This window comes from Otolemur garnettii, unplaced genomic scaffold, assembly GCF_000181295.1.
Source record: "Otolemur garnettii isolate 467f Iridium unplaced genomic scaffold, OtoGar3 scaffold00193, whole genome shotgun sequence".
In the NCBI taxonomy this organism is placed as follows: Eukaryota; Metazoa; Chordata; class Mammalia; order Primates; family Galagidae; genus Otolemur; species Otolemur garnettii.
The window spans coordinates 2,119,558-2,137,496 of record NW_003852588.1 but is presented as its reverse complement, the minus strand read 5'-3'; the positions used below and the strand labels follow the sequence as shown (position 1 = coordinate 2,137,496).

General features: G+C 46.9%; 1 protein-coding gene across 1 annotated transcript in view; it reads right to left on the bottom strand.

Annotated features, from left to right (window-relative positions):
* Positions 1–15,403, bottom strand: part of RAB31 (RAB31, member RAS oncogene family) — a 142,470-nt gene extending 127,067 nt beyond the window's left edge. Inside the window, exon 1 of the mRNA XM_012812174.2 lies at positions 15,146–15,403. Coding sequence (XP_012667628.1) covers positions 15,146–15,184 — 39 coding nt within the window. The 5' untranslated portion in view covers positions 15,185–15,403. The remainder of the gene's footprint in view (positions 1–15,145) is intronic.
* Positions 15,404–17,939: the final 2,536 nt, after the last annotated feature.

Here is a 17,939-nt window from a genome sequence, read left to right as displayed (position 1 = left end):
TCAAATGGAGTTTCCTAGCACAAAGGTGGTTTAACTTTTACTCTTCCCTCCCTTTGTTCTCACCTCTCATAATCTTCCAAAGGCTTCACTTGCTTCCGAGTGACACTTCCCCTTTGGGCCGTGTCCAGTCTCCTTAGCTGGACCCGGTTGTAGTGCACAGACACTGATGAAAGGTCAGTTACCCCTTCACCATGCAGGATAATCTAATATTCCACAAACATATTTAGTCTAATTATTATCCATTGTCATCCATTGGTCTGGTTTAATTTCCTGTTTTATACTAAGGCACCACAGGTCTAACCAAGCTGGCAGAGTGCTCCCACAGCATAGAATTGAATTATACTGTTTTTTCTGAGAATGGTTTGATATGAAAATATTAAACTCTTTTTTCTTTCATTTACCAGTGGGTCCTGGGTCTAGCCCAACTGATAATTTCCCTATAATAAAGGTGTTCCATCTTCTATCAAGTTGATAATGGCATTTGTTTGGCCCAGAGAAAGCTTTTTTTATACTTGGGACATACACCTGGAGGTTTACATGCTCTTTGTTCCTTTTTTTAGCATTCAACGTTCTTTTCCCTTTTAAACTCTTTTCTCTTATGGCCTAGCTTCCCACATTTATGGCATCTGATGTTAACTGGGGGATTTACCCTCTGATCTTCCAGCTGCCCAATTAGAGATGTCAATATAGCATTTACCTGCTTCTACTATAAGATTCATCTGAGCTCTCAACTGTATTTCAACTACTGTATCTCATTTGCCATGATTTTTCTCTACTGGTTTTTTTCTTTTGGCCTTTTTACTTTTTACAATCTTTCCCTTTCAATTCTCAGAACCTTTGGCTGCTTTAAAGAGACAGGAGCTCTTTAGCTATTTCTTTTTACTCTGGAGTCTTGTTTTACAAAACTTTACTTCCACTATTTCTTCACCAGCCTCAATCTACCTCAATTCTTTTCTTTTTAAACAGAATTCTTAACTGCCAAAAAGGGAATTGGGCGTCGGTCTCTCAAAAGCTGCTTCCTGCAGGCATTGGGCGAAGGTATTAGGGGAAGGCAGAAGTTCTCTTCCCTACCTTAATAAACTCTTGCAACCTATTCCCAAACTTTTCTCTTTGCTGTTTTACCAAAGGCTTGTTTACTAAAGATTCTTATCTTCTAGGTCTAGCTTTTCTCGTTCCCTCTTATTTAGAGGCTTTTTTCTGTTTTTCTCTAGCCACTTCACAGAAGAGACTAAAGGATTTTACCAGCTTTTTTCCCACAGAAGTAGAATTTGGAAAAAGAAAACATAGGAAAGAAGAGGAAAAACCGATTGAGAAAGGCCTGCTGTTGGCTGTCTTTCTTAGATATTTCCTTTCCCTCTAAGCATTTCTATTTCTCCTTTTTTTATTTTGCTAAAGCTTATTTTCCCCTCGGTCCATGCTCAGTGAATCCTGCTCAAAGCACCATTTGTCAGTGGCGTTCACTATCCCGCTTCTGACACCACTTGTCAGGGCCCAGGACTGGCCAGGTCTCGGGCCCAGCTTAGGTAGGTTCTGGACGTGGACCACTAAGCTACCTTGCTCAGGAACAATTTCTCTTAGGTGCTTGAGGGCTAGCTACTTTAGCTGGAGAGAAAGAGACAGAGTATCTTAGAGAGAGTAAAGGTCTTCTTAGAACAGATAGATCTCAGTCTAGCAGAGCTTGGTAATCTTCAGCAGAGAGACGCCGTGCTGGCGTTCTGCAGGCAGGAGAGGAGACAGAGTCAGAGTAAGTGAATCCGTGATAGAATGCTCATGCCTCTTGATTGCCTTCTCCTCCAGCCTAATATAGGGCTGAGCTCGTGCTTCTCAACACCACAGGTGTAGAGACTGCCAATTCACCAATGCTCTCATCTCGCGAGCTCTCTCATGCTTGTTAGAACCAAATCTCTCTCCATGCCCTTTTCACCAAGGTGTTCCATTACAGGTATTTCCTATAACTCTCACTCCTCTTAGCCATAGGCTATACGGACTGCTACAATATGGGACCAGCGCCCTAACCTTTTGAGCCATAGGCGCCACCCATAAACCTCTATGCTTTATAAATTACCCAGTCTCAGGTATTCTGTTAGCACAAAACAGACTAAGAAAATCAACTTATTACTAAGTAAGATTAACCTATGAGAGATCTAGGAATAATACAATTCATCTTTTTAAATAACTTGTTTTTAAAAAATTGATTTGCCACATTTATTAATAGTTCCTTATAAAATGAATTGTTTTAGAAGATCTTGAAATGACTGAGTTCATTACTCACATCCTTATAACAATGATTCTAAGAAGGAAGCCCCAATGCATTCTTCACTTTATTCTGCCATATGGATTTCAAGGTTCCAACAGAATCTGGTGTAGCCGTGCGATTATCTCAGGCAGCAGTTCTCAACCTGTGGGTTGCGACCCCTTTCGGGGTCAAATGACCCTTTCACAAGGGTCACCTAAGACCATCCTATATATCAGATATTTACATTATGATTCATAACAGTAGCAAAATTACAGTTATGAAGTAGTAACGAAAATAATTTTATGGTTGGGGGTCACCACAACATGAGGAACTGTATTAAAGGGTTGCAGCATTAGGAAGGTTGAGATCCACTGAACTAGAGTTTTCAAAGTTGCCCATTAATATGCCACACCAGAAAAAGCAGTGAAAGCATAGGCTTGCTCCTGCAGGAAGAGCAGTGTCTGGGCAGACACCACCACACCTGAGGACACACTCCCAAGTTCCACCTGTGGTGTCACAGGAACGCAGAGTTCTGCCAACACCCTGACACACCAGTGGGAAACACAGGACTGCATTAGCCCCTGGCCGGGCACAGTGATTAATGAGAGCAGGGTTCCCAGGCCCCTCTAAAACTCTACATACTTTATGATGGGGGAAAACAATCCCGTAGATGCCAATGCAGATGTTAACTAGCTTACTGTGTAATTACACACAAATAGTAACAGCAGATACAAACTGGGCTATTCTGAAACTACAAGACAGACATAAACATATTGATTAAATGCAAATTGAACTGCAAAGCTGATAACATCCAACTTGCATTAGTTTCCCATCACAGATGATGCTGCTCTGCTGGGGTCTGCACGGCTCTGGCACCACAGGCCACACTGTGGCTCAGTCTCCTCCACAGTCTGTGAGCTCTGCCTTCAAACACAGCTCCCTTGAGCCCACTCTGGCCTGGGCCGTGCCTGCCACCTTGCTGCTGTACTCTGCAGGTCCCCATTGCCTCTGTGGAGCCCTTGTTTCTGCCTTTGCACCCTCCTGTGGGCCTGGCTGCTGGGAAGCCTCATAAAAACCAGTCAGATCGTGTCACTGCTCTGCACAAAGACCTTCACAAGCTCCCCGGGCCATCCTAGGGCAATGCCAAAGTCCCCTTGTTGGCCCCCAAGACCCCATGTACTCTGGTCCCACACCTGACCCAACCCCGTTTCCTCCCCTGCCCCAGTCACACAGCCTGCCTACAGCTCCACAGACCACCCTGCACCAGCAGGCCCATACAGCTATCTCTCTGGCTTTCACATGCTCCCTTCTCAGTGACAACTTTCTCAAGCCACTACCTAAAACCATCCCTTATGAACAGCACCCCAGCCCCCTTCCCTGCTTGCTTTATCCTACCACCACCGTCACTCTCGCTGTCTGAGTGCTGTCTGTCTCTCTTATGTAATTTCAGCTCCATGAGGTCATGGCCTATGGGTCCCTATTGTTTCCTGCTGTGTCCCCAACCCCTAGACACTGCCTGGCACACTGAAGGTGCTCAGTGAATACCCCAGGCAGGTGCTACAGGATTCTGCACTCTTGACACGCCCAGAGCACTGTTTCTGTGTTAACTTGGCCTCAGTTCAGTTCCTGCTAGCCAGTTTTAATCAGAATTAGATTGTGACATGGCCATTCTGTTATACGACAATGGCCTGCAAGAGCCAGGATGAAATGTTATTTATTCTTCAATGAAATAAGCACACGGAAAACAGAAGTGAATATACACACAGAACACCTGAGGAACTCTTTTGTTTGTTTGTTTTTAGAGACAGAGTCCACTTTATCGCCCTGGGTAGAGTGCTGTAGCGTCACCGCTCACAGCAACCTCCAGCTCTTGGGCTTAGGCTATTCTCTTGCCTCAGTCTCCTGAGTAGCTGGGACTATAGGCGCCCGCCACAATGCCCAGCTACTTTTTGTTGTTGTTGTTGTTGCAGTTTGGCCGCGGCCAGGTATATGGGGCCGGTGCCCTACTCACTGAGCCACAGGCACCGCCCCCACCTGCAGAACTCTTGAGAGCAGGTCACAGCCTCTAACTCTCCATGAGATTAAAGAATGGTAAGAAAGCTGATGCCCACCCTGCAGAGGTGATTGTGCCCGGAAAGGGTGTGGCTGCTGTCCTGTGACAGACCAGGGAGCACAAGGAATGGCTTGCACAGATAAAAGCACAACATTACCTGATAAAGTCACTCAAAACCTATGTCCTGTTGTTGACAGACCTGTCATTTCACCACCCAAAGGTAGACACTTTCAAATTTCAAGGCTTTTTCACAATCTGACCCAAATTTACTTTCAGACTTTATTATTAGTATACCAAGTACTTCCAGTAAGACTCAAACAGATCTGTACTGGTCAGACATCTCCTTGGACTCCACAGTACAATACAAAGTATAATGTATGCTTACTAAATAAACCAAAACAGAGAAGCAAAATAAATAATCAAGTATTTATAAGCCCAAATCTGCCACTCTGACACCTAAGTCTTCTCAGAACCTTCTCCCCATATGTGGATACATCAAAAAGCAGAGCCAGCACCCTTGTTCCCAGACACACCCCTCTCTGTACCTAACCTGACATCAGCCCTTTTTCTACTCCTCAGCAGCACTCACAGACCCTCCCCAGCTATCCCAAATGCCACTGGCTGCCACCTTCCAAACACCCAGCATCTAAGCAGCTAAGCATCCCACTGGAATGGCTGGCGTTGTTACTTAGCTCTTCCTGCTCATGCCCTATCAGACCAAGTCCTCTGCTACACTCCAGGCCTCAGGGCAGAGTCCTTCCCTTGTGAGCAATTGTTATATGGCCCTACTGGCCCACGTGCAGAGTAGCCAGCCAACTGCCGATAAGCAAAGATTTCTCTTCATCCCTCCCAGTATCCTCACTGCCCATTAACAGTTGGTTAAAATCCTCATTTACTTTACACAGATGCCTTTTTGTTGTGTTTAACACTAAAACAACAAAACTCAGGGAATGTCCAGAGTCATTCTCTAAAAGGTAAGCCCAGTCAGGCTGGGTGAAACACAGGTGTCCTTGCGTGACACAGCGGGAAGGAGGCCACACGCCCACTCAATATATGGGTGCAAATACTAACAATGGTTAGAAACATATTCCTGTAAGAGTGAAGCCCCAGATGCCTCTCTCAAGGAGGTCGGACTGATGAGTCACTGTGAGAGGAGAGAGAATGGCAAACTGAAAAAAAAAAAAAATTCCTGCAGGGTCAGAGAAAAACAGAGACATAACTAATGCAAGAAATACAGGGCAGGATGGTGCAGTTGTTGATTATAAAATAAGAAGTAGTCATGTGAACGCAAAACAGAAGCAGAGGGGAAGGGAGGAGAAGGAAGGGGCGAGTCATCAGGACAAGGAGGACAAGGAGGGCAGGTGGGATGGCTGCAAACCAACTACAGAGGACGTGGCTGGGCGCAGAGACGCGCCCGTAATGCATCCTCCTGTGCCTGCACCTGTACAGCTACAGCTAAACCAACACATATCTTTTCACTACTTAGTCATTTCCCCAACTGTGGACGGTAGAGAGGCTGACTTCTCAGCGGAGCGCCCCCCTCAATTCTGAGGTAAACAGGGAGAACCCACAGATGGGCAGTTTCTGGGGGTTCTTTAGAATCAAAAAAGAGGAAAAGAATCCGAGGTGTCCCCCTGCCTGGTCAGAACAGACTAGGCCCACCAATTTGAGAGTCAACAGATGGGAAGGATTAAACTGTTGGTTTACTTCCCCTACCTGAACAGAACTGGCTTCTCCCTCCCCTCTCCTTATATATCCCACTGGCTATTTATCAAGCCCCTGCCCCTTACCTTGGCTTTCTCTCTACCCAGTCTTCTTGGGATCTTGGGATTCTTTTAACCCCATCTTTTACATATGCACTTTTGCTAAGGAAGGGGCTGCATTACCTCGGCCTACAGCCTGGTTAGCGTAAGATTGCTCCAGGCATCCTCAGACTTATTTTTCCTTAAAACTGGTGCTAAGAAATTTTTTCCAGTGTCATTTCCCAGCTGTCATTCAGGTTTGTCAGCATTGACCCCCCAACACCCTACCTCACAAATAGATCAAAATTTTGATTAAGATGAGCATGTATTACTTTATATTATGGTCTGAATATATGTGATCCCCAAATTCATACACTGAAATCATAAACTCCAAAGTGATGGTATTGGGAAGTAGCAGCTTTAGAAGGTGATTGGGTCATGAGGCTGGAGCCCTCAGGCCTGGGGTAAGTATCCTTATGAAGATGCCCAGAGAGCTGCCTCACCCCTCCCACCACAGACCCAGACATGACCAGACCAGGGCAGTCTGCAACCTGGAAGAGACCTTCACCAGAACCTGACCATGCAGGCACCCTGACCTTGGCCTTCCAGTCTTCAGAACTGTGGGAAATACATTTCTGGTGTTTATAACCTCCCAGTCTATGGTACTTTGCTGCAAGAGTCTGTTCAGACTAAGACACTTTATAATAAAAAAAATTAGCTCTTTAGAATTATAGAAACGTTTAGAAAATATTTTAGCTTCGAAAATGAATAAGTTTATTAAGTATGTAGTTACGAGATGTTCTTTAAAAAAAAGATGTTCCTAAAGTTGTCATAATGTAAATAGTAATGGCCAATAATTTGATTATTAAAAAGGAAACAAGAACATTTTGCTCATTCTATTTGCAGGGGGCAAGTTTAAGCAGGGTGTATGTGTCTCTCTCTCTTTTCTTCTCTTCATTCTTCTTCTCCTTCCCTCTTCTTCCCTCTCAGGGAAAAATTCTTGTTAGAGGCACATTTTCAGACTACACATTCTATTTGCAGATCCCAGTTAAAATAGTGACACCATGAGTGCAGAAAGAAGTTAACAATGAAAAATTCAAGTATCTTTTTCTTTCAGAAAAACAAATATGTTGATAGAAAGGGATCTAGCTCTCTGCGGTTACCTTGTTCAAAGAAGAGAAAATAGAAGGGAAATTATGTCCGCTGTGCTCCACTGGCTGCCCTGTAGGGCCCATTAATTCCTGACAACTCCTCTTCTAGGCACCTCTAGGCCAACAGAAAGGTATCTTAGTTATCTTCTGAGTTAAATACAAAGCAAACAGAAGCCATATTCATGACTTTCAGAGAAGGTGAACAAATCTAAGGAAGGCATCGAATGTAAGGAAATATAGTAGAAAAAGATTCATTAAGAGAATCCACAGGCGGTGCCAGTGGCTCAGTGGGTATGGCACTGGCCCCATATACCAAGGGTGGCAAGTTCGAACCCAGCCCCAGCCAGCTAAAACAGAAGCAGCAACAAAAATAGCCTGGCATTGTGGAGGGCGTCTGTAGTCCCAGCTACTTGGGAGGTTGAGGCAAGAGAATCGCTTAAGCCCAAGAGTTGGAGGTTGCTGTGAGCTGTGATGCCATGGTATTTTACTGAGGGTGACAGAGTAAGACTCTGTCAAAAAATAAAATAAAATAAAAGAAAGAAAGAAAGAAAGAAACCCACAGTGAGAAACCCATTAAGAGACCTACTGTCAAATCTCACTTTTCTCTTCCCAATTTCTTCTAGCAAAGTCAAGCAATAAGAAAGAAAGCTCTGGCTCCTCGGGACACTGTGCTCCTCTCCACAGCTCAGCAGGGGTGCCACAGGGGAAGTAATGGGTACAGGCTTCCACCCTGTCTCTGAAGAACTGAGCACACTCAATAGCCAGCCACCCACCAACCTGCTCCCAAGGCTCTCTGCACCCTTGTTCTGCTCAGTCATCTTGCCTTCTTTTCCTGTGTACCAAACACTACCTCCTAACAGGCCACATAATATTTTTCCCACCTTCTTACTAAAACATAGGCCCACGCAAGGTCAAAGTCCTATGTCTGTTTTGCTCAGAAATACCACTGCCTGACACTTTCTTAGTAGAAACTAAGAAATACTCTTTTTCTTTTCTTTTCTTTTCTTTTTTTTTTTTTTGAGACAGAGTCTCACTCACTCTGGGTAGAGTGGCATGGTATCATCACTCACAGCAACCTCAAACTCTCGGGCTCAAGAGATCCTCTTGCCTCAGACTCCAGAGTAGTTGGGACTACAGGTGCCAACTACCACGCCCGGCTAGTTTTTCTATTTTTAGTAGAGATGGGGTCTCACTTTTGCTCAGGGTGGTCTCTGGTCTTGAACCCCTGAGCTCAAGCAGTTAACCCACCTCAGCCTCCCAAAGTTCTAGGATTACAGGCATTGGCCACTGCATCTGGACCCTAAAAAATATTCTTTGAATGAATGCCATAGAGATAGGTGGAAAGAGTATTTTAACATAATACATGATCACATAATAAAAAGGCCATTCAACATCACTTACATTGTATCCACTCCAAAACATTTAACCTGAAAGAAGCAATGAAGAAGCAATTGGACACGTCCAGATACTGGGACTTCTTATAGGACAACTGGCCTGGATTCTTCAGAAACACCAACATTATGGGGAAAAAGGAGGGGACTGATTTAGATACAAAGTGACTAAAGTGACTTGACAACCAAATATAATACATGACTGGACCCTTTAAAAAGCTATATAAAACATATTCAGATATGGGACATATTCAGTTATTTTGACAACTGATAACATCTGAATATGGGCTATATGTTTGATACTATTATTGAACCTCTGTTCAATTTGGGGGGAGTGAGATAATGGTATTGTGGTTATGCAAAAGAATGAATGCCCTTTTTCCAAAAAAAAAAAAAATATATCCTAAAGTATTTAAAGGGTAAAACATCACTGTATCTGCAACTTACTTTCAAATAATTAGAAAAAAAATTGGGGGTCCAGTCATAGTGGGTCATACTTGTAATCCCAGAACTCTGTGAAGCCAAGGTAGGAGGATCCCTGGAAGCCAAGAGTTCAAGATAAGCCTGGGCAACATAGCAAGACCTCATCTCTACTAAAAAATAGAAAAATTAGCGAGGCCTTGGTGGCACATGCCTGTAGTCCCAGCCACTCAAGAGGCTGAGGCAGGAGAATTGCTTAAGCCCAGAAGTTTGAGGTTGCTATGAGCTATGATCCTGTCACATAGTGAGAAGATAGAGTGAGACCCTGTCTCTAAAAAGAAAAAAACAATTAATCTTATTAAATATACTTAAAATTTAATGAGATGGGAGAACTGTGCTGTCTTCCTCCACCATCAAAGCCCCCACCCTCTGCTGAAATACTTCCTATTCCACAAGGCCTTGCCAGACGAGCCCTCCCCACCTCCCACTGTATTTAACTTACCTTCCATCGTCCCCCACTGCAGGTGTGACATCTCCAGCATCACACGCACCGCACCGGCATGGGCCATTAATGCAGTTCTGAGCACATGGCTGTGTTTTTTGCCCAACCAGGGGCCTCTCCATGCCAGGCAGGGACCGGGACCCCACATTACCTACTTTCCACCTCCAGCAGAGTTAGAACAGCACCTGCCACAGAAGGTACCTAAAACAGACCTTGAGCAAGAAAGCTGTGTCTCTCAGATGTCCTCCTGCCTAGTAAGACGTGTCAAGTGCATGATGTGCCGCACTATGTGCTTTAATAAAAACACAAGCCATGCCCCAGAGCTCACAGTGGGGGTGTCCACAACCCTGGAAAGGCAGGGCCCACTGACAGCCTGTCCCCATGCAGCCACCCACCATTCCCAGCATAAAAGGAGCACTCAGTAAATGGTGAACAGCCAAAGGAATGAATGCCTATTCCATTTTCAAACACATATCATAAACTACAAAAAATAAGACAAATGGAAGTGTAATATTTGCATAGGCATTCAAGCCCCAAATTAGTTCAATGTTCTGGACTCAACTAAATTTTGAATTCCTTTTTCATTTAGTGAGTTCAAAATCTTTTTGTGTTCCAGCACCTTAAAATGTAAGGTTTTCTATTTTCCAATAGCGTTAGCCTTGGAGCAGACCTAAGGGATATAACGCACTCACTATAACAGTAACATCAGACCAGAACGAAGGTAAGGGCCACGCACCTGGGGACAGCAGACCTGCGATAGTGCTGTGTTCCACCCAAATTCCTATGTGGAAACTTTCTATGTGGAAGCCTAATCTCCAATGAGAGGATATCAGAAGGTGGGGACTTTGGAAGGTGATGAGGTTATGAGTACAGAGTCCTCATGAATGGGACTGGTGTCCCTATAAAACGACAAAGAAACCAGAGTGCTCCCTCTGCAATGAGGACACAGCAGGCAGGCAGCTATCTGCAAACCAAAAAGTGAGTCTTAAAAAAAATAAAAATAAATTTAAAAAAAATTTTTTAAAAGGGGGTGCCCATAGCTCTGTGGTTAGGGTACTGGCCATATACACTAGGGCTGGTGGGTTTGAACCCAGCCCAGGCCTACTAAACAAACAACAACAACTAAAAAAAATAGCTAGGTATTGTGGTAGGTGCCTATAGTCCCAACTAGTAGGGAGGCTGAAGCAAGAAAATCACTTAAGCCCAAGAGTTTGAGGTTGCTGTGAACTGTGACGCCACAGCACTCTACTGAGGGTGACAAAGACTTTATCTCAATTAAACAAAAAAAAAAGTGAGTCTTCACCAGCCCCTCGATCTGCCACCCTTGGCCTTAGATTCCCCAGCCTCTAGAACAGGCATCCGCAAACTACGGCCCATGGGCCACATGTAGCCCACCTAGGACATTTATCTGGCTCGCTGAGTGATTTTGCTACCACTATCTGTCCTGCTTAGCAGCCAACTCGTCCTGGGGCCCATCTGAGGGACAGTGAACTGGCTCCCTGTTTAAAAAGTTTGAGGACCTCTGCTCTAGAACTTTGAGAATTACGTGTCTATTGTTTAACTCACTCCATTTGTGGTATCTGTGTTACAACAGCTCAAATTAAGAAACATAAGGTGGGGGAAGGGATTATGAGAAGTTTGAAAATGCTCCACAAATGACTCTGACACACACACCAGAGTTGCCCGGGGCTCTGAAAGCTAAGGGAGGAATGCAGCAATGCTGACCCTGAGCAAGAGAAGAACAAAGGACCCTAATGGGTGGCAGCACCCTGGCCTGGGAGCACAGGGCACAGTGCTACCACACGTCAGGCACTGCGGGGGAGACACCCACTATATCATTTATATTTATTCTCATGCAACAGAGAAGCTACCTGGAGTCACCAATGCTGAACCATACTTTCCACAGAGAGGTCTCAGACTCGGAAAACAAACGTGACAGCTGCCTCCCCCAGCTGGCTATGCTGGGACTGCTGTGCCTTCCCAGCAGAACTTCCTCTCTTAGATTCTAGTACCCTCAGGTATCACAGAACCCTTCCACGTGAAGGTCGTGGACACATAAAGTCCCCATTACTCAGACGTCACACGGAATCCCAGGTCTTTGGCTGCTCTTTGGCAAGTCACTACACTCTCACAAAGGCCAAAGTTGTTTCAACAAGCTCCTTACCAGAAGCAGTGAAGCCTCAGTTGTCTTTTAACAGCTCACCCAGATATGGAGGAAGTGGTCGAAATTTCTAAATTGTTGTCAAGACAACCAAAGTCCAAATATAAATCTCTCTGGGATTCCATCAGGAAGCAGTTTTTAAATGCAGGCACACACATACCCAGAGGAAATAACAAAATAAAGCCCTCCTGCTCCTCATCCTCCTCCCTTTCTCTCCTGCTTTTTGCCACGTGGTGATGTGTGTTAAAAATGCATACTGGGAAACTTTCCACCTTTGGGGTTGAAACAACTGCTGCCTCAACATTGTTTTTGTTAGTTTTTTTTTTTTTTTAACATACTTTGCTGTTTTTAAGGGTGTTGTCTTTAAGCTCCATGTTTCATAATACTAGCTCGGGTTACAAAGTGGAATTATTAGCACTTTAATGGCAAGAATGACACTCATGGAGTTCTAGGAGTCCAAGACCCTCTACCCAAGGTGCTTGCCCCCATTATACACACCTTCCTGCATGGCCCACTTTTACAGATGGCCTAGCTTATGCCAGGAAAGGGCATTCACAAGAGCTTGCTGGGCTGTTGTCATATGGAATGAACATGAGAAAGTCTACATGTGAATGTGAGCCAAGAATTTATAACAGGTAACCTAAATACACTTAACGTTCTCAAGTCCTTAGTTTTCCAAGAGCACAATGCATTCAGAAAATGTTCCACAGGCCATTGTCCATCCCATTTGGGAGTATTCACCAAAAGAAACAACATCAGACATGCCCAACATGTAGAGAAAACAGGAGAAGCATCAGATAAAGACATGCCAGCTGGCGCACCCCCACCTGCTGCAAATGACCCTAGTATCAGGAAATAGGAACCTCCCACCCCATGGAGGGAACAAGAGACTACATCAAAGAGTCACCAGTTAGAAGCCTGGGACAGAAGTTTGTACTATCCAAGCCTAAAACAATCTGTGCCCTAAACGAGAAGCATGTCCCCAACTAATCAAAGCCAGGCACACCACCGGGCACAAAAAGACTCTGGTTACAGTGGCCACATTCTTTATCATAGCCTAAGGGGAATCCAGTGGACAGAGCCCCCAATAGCGGCAATTGGAAGTCGGGGTCTTCATCATCCTGAGACTTCAGGGAGGTGTGGCATGGCTAAAAAAACAGGAAGCTGAGTGCCAGCCACATGCCAGACTACACCCAGAAATGACCTTCCTAAACCAAAGAACAAAGGAGCCTGGGGTTCCTGTTAATATTCTGAAAGGACTTTTGGATTCAGCAGAGACACCTTCTTCCATTTTCTGACCCACAGGTTCTCTCCAGTCAAAAGAGTAAACCCAAGGCTGTTAAAACAGCTTTGACCTTCCTCATGTGTCATCCTCCCAGAGAACTAGTCCATTTGAACCAGAAGCCGAACAATACAGCCTGCCGCACACATCTTGCCCAGGACAAGGACTGGCCAAACCAGGGAACTTAAAAAATTTTACTCAGTGTGGATGCTAAGGTCTTTTGCCCTTTCATGTAAGATATCCTCTGATTTCAGTATGACTAAAACTTTTCAAATTCCTACCAACAAACCCGTGACAAAGAACCAGCAAAGGAAGGTGAGACACTGACTGTAGGAGGCCCTTCCAGAAGAATGTTTCATTCCTGGAGAGGAGAGAGAAAGATGTTAAGAGATGTTGTCTCCCAGAATGGTACCATGTATCTTAAAAGACCATCTGGCATAGTCTTCTGCCTTAGGAGGGAAGCTGTTATTGTGCCCATTTCATAGATGACATGACTGAGTTACCTGTCTAAAACTTCACGGCTAGTTTCTAGGAAAGGATGAGAGCCCAGGTGTCCAGCCTCCTCCACTGATCAAGGCTCTGGCCACTTGATCAGTGTCCTAATCAGAGGATATAGAGACTTGCCCCTAAATATTGAAACTGAAAATCTTAAAGAGTCATGTGATGAGGCAGGGCTTGTGCCACCTAAGAAGATGACAAGAGAGAAAGTGTTAAAAAAGGCAAAAATATATCCTACTTCATTTTTCCCCATGTCAAAATTTCCTCTTGATTCCTTGGGACATAACATTCCTTCCAAGTCCTTGAAGGCCTTTCATAAGACTGAAATGGCTCCCCAGAAGGAACCATGGGATTCCTGGAATTTACGTCTGGATTATATTAGAGAGCCTGGCCAAGAGCAAAACCCACTCCCGCAACACAAAAAGGTCACCAGAAAGACCAGAACAGCGACCCACCCAGATCCCAGCTAGGCTAGGCAAGTGGAAAGAGGTGGGGAGCGTGGCTCCGGGGGAAGGGATGGCCTTTGCCAGATGCCCTGAAATTCCAGGCCAACTGGACAATCTAGTTAGTGTTTTGGCAGAGGCCAGTGATGGGAGACAGTGATGGGAGAAGACAGTCTTCAGCCCAAGGATGCAGGAGAGCCCAGGTGAAGCCTGGACAAGCCCGCCCTCTGGTACAATTCAATCCTGCCTAGAATCATTTCCTCTTTGTACACCTCTTGTACATCCATCTTGACCGACCAGTTAGTGCAAGAATGGCGCTACCCTTTCAAAGGCTGCTCTTTTTTTAGTAAATGGTTTTCTCGGGAGGCTAGCTTTGCCAACCGCAGGGGCCATCAGCCAGGCGTCGGTGCCAAAGGCTGCTGGAAACGCGTTTGAAATCAGCTCTTCTTCTAAAAAAAGTAATTCCGGAATATGAACGTGGGCACTCAAAAGGAAAGGACCCTAAAAATGATCCAGACGCCCAGGGGCAGCTTCCAAGGGGCTGCCCTGTGTCATCCGCCAGTCGGGAGGGTTGGCGGGGTGACAGTTCCTACCGGCCGAGAAAGACCCAGTTGGGGAGCAGCGGGAGGACGTTCTCCCCTTGCCTCTCCGGATCCGCGGCGAAGAAAGTTTACGGGGCGCGCAGCTCCACCGTGCCGCGCCCCGTCACGTTCCAACCCGGCCATCCCCCTCGGTCTTCTCGTCCTTGGTTGAGAAGGGGTGAGGTTGGGGTGGTGGTTGTTTTTGTTTTTGTTTTTAGCATATAAACCAATTGCCCCTTGGAGGCAAATGAGGACTGGGCGTCCCGGCTGAGCAACTTAAACTTTCCGCCGGAAGGAAATTATCAGAGGAGGAGGAGAAGCCCTCGGAGGCGGGGGGACTGCCACCCTCCCAGTCCCCCACCGCGGTCGCGGGCCACGCCGGAGCGGGGCCGGGGTCGGCGAGGGCGGAGATGGAGCGACACCAGGGAGCCGGGAGCAGGCTCCGAACCGGACCCCGGGCAGAGGGACGGGCCCGAGGGGCGCGGGGTGAGGGAGACCCCGGCGACTAGCGGGGCACGGGGGTCGAGGGGGACGGGGAACGAGGTGGGGGTCCCGGCCGCGCGGGACGAAGGGCGCAAGGACGAGGGGGCGGGCCCGAGGGGCTCGCGGACAGGGGAACCGGGGACTGGGGCACCGCACAGAACTGGGGGTGCGGGGCCGAGGGTCTCCCGCAGCCGGCACTCACCCCGAGAAGGCACACTTTGAGCTCGCGTATCGCCATCATGTGCTCGGGGCCGGGCCGGGCCGGGGCGCACAGGCATCCTCCGCGCCGCCCGCCAGCCGGCGTCCTCCTGTCTGGGCTCTCGCTCGCGCCGCCCGCGGGCGGAACTGCCGCCGAGGCTATTTCTGGGCTGCGGCCCCGCCGCGGCGCGTCACGTGGCCCCGCCGGCTCCTCCCGGCACGTGGGTCTCCTCGGCGGCCCCCGGCTCCCAGGACCGCCCCCGCACGGTGTCAGCCACCCTGGGACGCGCGGCTCCCGGGCACCTCGCCCCCTCTCTCAGACCAGCTCGGCAGCTGGCTGGGCCCTAGACCCTCCCCGGGGCGCCTGCCTGTCCCAACCCGGCCAGCTGAAATGTCCCGATGGGGTGCAAGGACCGGACTGGTTCTGGGGAGACTCAGCCCCACGACCAGCGTGGCACTAAAGTTGCCATTTCTCGTGTCAGAAATGGATACCCTTGGGCCGAGGGCATTCGTTTGGGCGCACGTGGTCCCAGCCTCAAGTGACATTCTAGGTCGCAGGTAGAAGTTAAGCAGTGAGGACAGGGTGAGGCACAGGGGTTACCGTGTGCCTCCCTGGTGCTCCGGAGTTCGTTTTTCTGAGTGCAGTCCAAAAATGATTCTGGAAGCATGATCTATTCCTCCCTCCACAACGGGGCTGTCAGATTCTGAGAAGGGAATCTTGCCTATGGAGAAGCAGCACTTTCTCCACAGAAAAAATCCTACAACTGGCGTGGGCAGAAGTGCAACTGGAGATGTGGGGCCCCAAACCTGGGTCCTTCCTTAACTAGAGAATAGAAGGCTGAGACTTGAGAGGAGAGCGGGGCCGTGGGGGGAACCTTGGCTGCCGTGTCCTCTTTCCCACGTGGCCGAGCGGGCCTCATCCTCTAAGATGACTTCATTGTTTGCTGAGAGAATGCCTTTTGGACATCATCTGAATAATTCGTGGGCCTTTTGGATTGGAAGTGTTTTATTTTAAACCGACTTTTAAAAACTCTGTCACCTATGGCAAACCCTCAGGCCTCTTTCTTGACTGTCCAGTTTTGATCAACGCCCTTTCCTTTCTCCCAGCTGACCACGCATCTGGATTACCTGCTCTGTTCCAGTTGAAGCCGCGTTGAAGGTATTCCAATAGCCTCAACTGTAGGGAATTCCACATCAAGGCCTTCAGAGAGAAACATTCTGTAACACTGAGGTCAGTACAGCCCCCAACCAAACAATTGACAATTAAATTTTCTAGAGCAGCAGCAACTTTGTCCTGGCAAGTGCCAGCTGGTGGAGGGTAACTCACTTGGACTAAATTGGTCAAAAAGTAGCCACAGACAAGTTAGAAGTCCATCCTACCAGTATCTGTCCTTGATTCTGTATCCAAAGTACACAGTCTTCTATATGGCAGGGTAAAGGGAGGCCTCTCCAGAATCTGCCAGCCCTGGTCCCAGTCATACCACACTGTCCTCAGATGTGCTGAGCAGGGCTCAAGTGCTACACAGTTGCAGAGATAAGCTTAGCCAAAGGATTTGGTGGCCTTCACTGGCACCTAGCAAGACTTGACTCTCCACACAGAAGTATGTCCCTTTGGCTTTTCTGTGCATTTCCCCAAAGCCAGTCAAACCAGAGTGGAAGCCCTTTCCGTGTTCTACATTCGTGGAGGGAGCAGAGATTCATAAAATTGCCACTGGTTGCTCAGGGAAGATCAGATTTCCCATTTGTTCCTTTGATCTTTTTCATCACTCTTTCTTATTCTGCTCTTGTATCCACTACCTGGGTGTCTGGAATGCTGCATCCAAGGCTGGCTGAGTGTCTGGAATGCTGTGTCCAAGGCTCTCTGGGCACAGTCCCCATCCAGGTCTTTCCTTCCTAAGAATCACCCCAGTCTGTATTTCCTTGTCCACACCCCAGCGCCACTTAAAATCACCTCCTCTATGTCCCATTCTGACCAGGCTTGCACTCTGCTTTACAAAGTGGAAATTCAAGTCTGCCAACCAGATCATGTCATGGGTTTATATCCCCTCCTCAGAAAGGTCACCCTTGGAGATTTACCTTTTTTTCCCAAAACTCTGTTGCCCAGGCTACAGTGCCATGGTGTCAGCCTAGCTCACAGTAACATCAAACTCCTGGCTTTAAGTGATCCTCCTGCCTCAGCCTCCTGAATAGCTGGTTTTTCTATTTTTAGTAGAAATAGGGTCTCACTCTTGCTCAGGCTGATCTCAGACTCCTGAGCTCAAGCAATCCTCTTGCCTCAGCCTCCCGGCATGCTGGGATTATAGGTGTGAGCCACCACACCCAGCCACCCTTGAATATCTAAACATGGATTCAGCAAAACTGGGGCCCTTGATCACCCCAAGGTAATCCATAAAGCTCTAGCCCAGCAAAGAGGAAAGATGACTTCAGAGAGACATGTTTTAGAAGTAATAGGTCAGCGGTAGCTCTCAACTTTTTAAAGGTACAGTGTTCTCAACTATTATTATTATGCTCTGTGCTTACTATACTGAGAGCCCCTCCTGACTCTTCTGGAATTGTTTGCAGTATGAAGTACTGATATAACTTATGTAGGGGTAAAAAGTCAATGGTACATACCTGATAATTTATCAAATTAAAAAATAGAATTTTTAAACATAAAAGTCACTGTACTAACTCAAACTTCCTCTTTTCTGCTGCTTTAAAGTTTCCAAAGGCAAAAGCCAGGAGCTACCATAAAACTTACTATGTTTTTTTGATTCAAGAAATCTTTTTTTGTACAACAACAAAGACAAAAAGGAACC